The sequence below is a fragment of the Naegleria gruberi genome, assembly GCF_000004985.1.
Source record: "Naegleria gruberi genomic scaffold NAEGRscaffold_104, whole genome shotgun sequence".
Taxonomy (NCBI): domain Eukaryota; phylum Heterolobosea; class Eutetramitea; order Acrasida; family Naegleriidae; genus Naegleria; species Naegleria gruberi.
The window spans coordinates 6,999-11,286 of NW_003163223.1; the positions used below are offsets into that span (position 1 = coordinate 6,999).

General features: G+C 33.6%; 3 protein-coding genes across 3 annotated transcripts; 2 read left to right on the forward strand and 1 right to left on the reverse strand.

Moving 5' to 3' along the window:
* Positions 1-289: 289 nt before the first annotated feature.
* NAEGRDRAFT_76254 (uncharacterized protein) lies at positions 290-1,358 on the forward strand (the record flags this gene model as incomplete). The annotated part of the gene is made up of 2 exons (XM_002668772.1): positions 290-825; positions 875-1,358. 2 exons carry the CDS (start codon positions 290-292, stop codon positions 1,356-1,358), a joined length of 1,020 nt encoding a protein of 339 aa, XP_002668818.1.
* A 197-nt stretch (positions 1,359-1,555) lies between these two features.
* On the forward strand, positions 1,556-2,497 carry NAEGRDRAFT_76255 (uncharacterized protein; the record flags this gene model as incomplete). Its single annotated transcript, XM_002668773.1, has 2 exons — positions 1,556-1,904; positions 1,995-2,497. 2 exons carry the CDS (start codon positions 1,556-1,558, stop codon positions 2,495-2,497), a joined length of 852 nt encoding a protein of 283 aa, XP_002668819.1.
* Positions 2,498-3,737: 1,240 nt separating this feature from the next.
* Positions 3,738-4,271, reverse strand: NAEGRDRAFT_54587 (uncharacterized protein; the record flags this gene model as incomplete). Its single annotated transcript, XM_002668777.1, has 1 exon — positions 3,738-4,271. One exon carries the CDS (start codon positions 4,269-4,271, stop codon positions 3,738-3,740), a length of 534 nt encoding a protein of 177 aa, XP_002668823.1.
* Positions 4,272-4,288: the final 17 nt, after the last annotated feature.

Genomic DNA, 4,288 nt, shown 5'->3' on the forward strand with positions numbered 1-4,288 from the left:
GTATCATCCTCTGATTGAGAGGGCTAAACTTGTACATTTTGTGAATAATTACTTGCATTGTTTTGAGAGAGGGGAAGATGTTGAATTGCTTCATAATGATGGATGGATAAAATCAAAGGGGGAATTGAGATGTATTTATGCTTTCTATTTGGGTATTTTGACATTGAGTTCACAACTGTTGGGTGAATTGGACTATGTGGATTATATTTTGAGAAGGGCAGAATGTGAAATTGCAGCACTTTCTGTGGATCATATCACACAGTTTTATTGGGGTGCCTCTTGTCACTTGATGTTTATGACTTGTGTCGCAGAAGGAAATCAAATCAAAGCAAGCTATTATCATACCCTTATTAATTTTTATTTGGATAACGAAAAAACCTTGAGAAATAGATTTTATGCTAGTTTAGTCCATCACAAGACTCTAGTTTCGGCCAGATTTATGAAAGAATTGAATAATATGGAAAATCTGTTGGATAACATGTACCAACTGTTTTTCTACTCTGTAAATAGAAAACTCGATGAATTCTTACTGCCAGGTACTTGGGACTACATGAGAAATACCAAAATTACTCCTCAAAACTATGTACTCTTCAAACAAGTTTCTCACTTTATATTCAAGGCCCTCATGAAACACAAATCAGAAGCTATGAAAGCTCTAACTGACTGCCACAGCGATGGATACTTTAAACATCAGAGATTGTTTACAACAATTTTATCAGAAGGGTATGCATTTTTATTCTTGAAACAGATTCAAGAAGTGAGCTATTCAATGATGGAAGAAAGTGCACTCAGAATAACCTTATTGACTGAAAATGAATTGTTTCCGTAAGTATCCAAAATCATCATATTTATAACCATTTTGAAAATTAATTAGATATTGCTTATTTGCAGTTCTTTCACCTGTTGTGGAAGCTTGTGCATTTCACTTGAATGTTTGTAAAATGGTGGAAAAAGGATTGAAACCTAGAAAAGCCAGCATTCTTACTTCCTCAGGACAAACCATCACATTTGACAGTTTCTCAATTCTGGAGAAGGACTTTAGAGCAATCAGCTTGATGAGTAAACGATATAGACGAGTTCAAAATATGCACAAGGATCTCATTGATGAAATGACACAAGTTCTCAATAGAAATATTTCTCCACTCAGTTTACTGAAAGATAATTTATCAATCATCAGTTCCTCTGGTACACCAAACGATGACATTCCATTGCAAAATGATGAAGTACTAATGAGTATTCTGAAACAACTCACCCAAGAGGAAGAAATGACTCCTAGCTCCTCACTAAATGAAGTAACTGAAGAGGCACTAACTCCTTGGGATGAAATCTTTGCAGAGGTAATTTCAGATGTAAGATAGAGAGAGTTCATTGTAATTATTGAACCAGCTTATTGTTGAAAATTTCATATTTGCAAGTTCAAAAAAGTTGAAGCTAATGGAGAATTTTTGAAACTCCAAATTCATAAATTTCTTGAACTTTTTGAAATACTTTAAAATTGTTGATTACAAATTCCAAGTTTAGATGACACAAATTTGAATAAAACAAATTGAAAAAAATGAATGAAAACGAAAGCAGCTTTTACTATCAAAAGAATCATCACACATCATCAGTGGAAGTAGTAGTAGGAGGAGAATCAACATCTCCAATCGAAGAGGAAATTACAACACTGCAAGTTCCACAACGATCCATAAAACATCATTCAAATCTTCCAATTCAACCCATGAAGTTTGTACTCATTTCCGATACACATTGTATGCATGAAATGGTTGATCTGCCTGCAGGTGATGTTCTATTGCATTGTGGTGACTTTACCAATACTGGATTATTCACAGAAGTTGACACGTTTTTTGAATATTTAATTAAACAATGTGATGGAGTATTTAAATATATTATCATGATTGTGGGTAGGTTATGAACATGACAAATATCATCATCATCAATATATTATTACATATATTATTGATTTAATAATTAATTATTCATTAAATATATAGGAAATCATGAATGGTCACCTGATATTATTGTCTATCCACGATTTCAAAAGTATTTCCGAGAGGAAAAATCTAAATCCACTCTCAAATCACAATATTATTTACTGTTGGATGAAAGTGTGACGATTGTGGACGATAATAATCATTCTATCAAGATTCATGGAGTGAGATATAGAGGAAATTGGGCACCACCTTTGTTTTGTAAAAAGACATCGTTCAATATTCCGAATGATATTGACATTCTAATGACACACTTTCCATGTTGTAAATTCAATATGGATAGAACATCAAATGGATCATCGAGAGGATCTGAAGAGTTGACCACATTGTTGGACTCGAATCATTTCACAAATTTAAAGGTACACTGTTTTGGTCATAATCACTGTCCAAAAGCAAGAGGATTTGCCTATGAGAAGGAGAGTGACAGAATGTATATTAATGCAATTTCTGTTATTGGCAATAAGGAAGACAAACTAATTGGAAAACCTTTTGTTTTTGAATTTTAAAAAAAAATGAAAAGAGAATCAGCTGTGACCTTTGTGTTGATTCTACACGATTTTAATCATGTGCAGACTGATCAAGAGGAAGAGGAATTTAGTCATTTAGATTGGCTCTTGAGAAAATTAACGGAAAATATGAGGAAAGGGATGAGAAAATCAAAAGATTTTTTGGAATGTGGATTGAGTGATTCTCTAAAGATTGTTGGTTGCATTCCGAAATTATTGGTAATGCCATCCTATGATGAAGATAGTTTGGGTATTATTGCTTCTTCTTGGGAGGATTCGGAATGTGGCAAATTTTCACTTCCATACGATGTAAAAATATCACATGAAAATCACATATTGCTAGTTGCTGATCATGGCAATAGGAGGATTCAAGCCTTTGATTTAACAACACGAGAATTTCAATATAAAATTGATTTGGTTTTCAAACCACTTTTTATGGAAATAGATATTTATGGGAATTTATTAGTTGCAGGTGATGATGAATGTATTTATTGTTACGATTTGATAAAGCATGAACAACTTTGGAGGAGAGGTCTAAGATTGAAACCTGGCAATGGACCCTATCAATTCAATGGAATTTGTGGAATACATGTGAATACTTTTGAAAATGGTGGAAATTATGGTGATATATTCATATCAGATTCGTCCAATCATAGAATTAAAGTGCTTTCAAAGGATGGTGACTTTTTATATGCTTTTGGAAAGAGATGTGAAAGAAAGCTCAAAATGGAGTCACCTTTTGGTATTACAGTCAATCATGAAAATCAATGTATCATATCTGATAGACATAATAATAGAGTGTATGTTACAGATACAAGAGGCAAGGTATTATTTTTCAAATTTGGTAGCAGAGGTAATGGAGTGGGTGAGTTTGAATTTCCAACATCTGTAACAGTAGACAAGATCACAAAACAAATTCTTGTTTGTGATGGAATCACTAATAGAAGAGTTTTAATATTTTCACCAGAGGGAAATTACCTAAAATCAATCCAGTTCAGTGAGGGAAATCCAAATGGATTGTGTATCAATCATATCACTGGCGAGCTCTATATAGCAGACAAGGAAAATCATCGAATAATAATATTGAAGTAATAAACTTCCAACTTAATCCGTCTTCAACAATTAGTATCCTTATTGTTGTTATTCTTTCCGCCCTTTGATGACTTTTTTTTGTTCTTGTTAGATCCAGATCCTTTCTTGTCATTTTTGATGGATTCTCTATGTTTCGTCAGACATTCTTTTAAGGCTCCACCTTTTCACAATTAACACAATACTCATCCCAATATAAAAACTTACAATAATTTTCAAAACCAAGTTTTTCCAAGGCATTCAAAACATCTTCTCCTGCCACAGTTTTTCTCTTTTCTTCTACACAAAGATCGGATGCTTCACCTGTCACAAAACAAATAAATTCTGTGACACATTCTTGCATACACTCCTTTGCTTCCTTTGAAATTTTAGCACTCTTATTAAACATTTCCACAGTTTTTTTCATAATTCTCTCAATGTTTGCATATGGCAACAATCTGTCTTGTTCCTTGAATTCAAAGAGAGGGTCAAAGAAACGTCCTCCATTTTCATCATCATCAACTTCCTCAGTCTCGTCCTCATCAGAATCCCTCTCAACTGGATGATTTGTCGTATAACTTGGAAAGTATGCATTTGCTTCTCCTGGTTTGGCCATAATCGGAACCTCATTATGTTCCACCATTCTTTGATCACTATCCTCCACCACCGACAGGTGTTGTTGTTGTTGTTCAGCCGAACTCATCATGATGATTGTTGTTATCG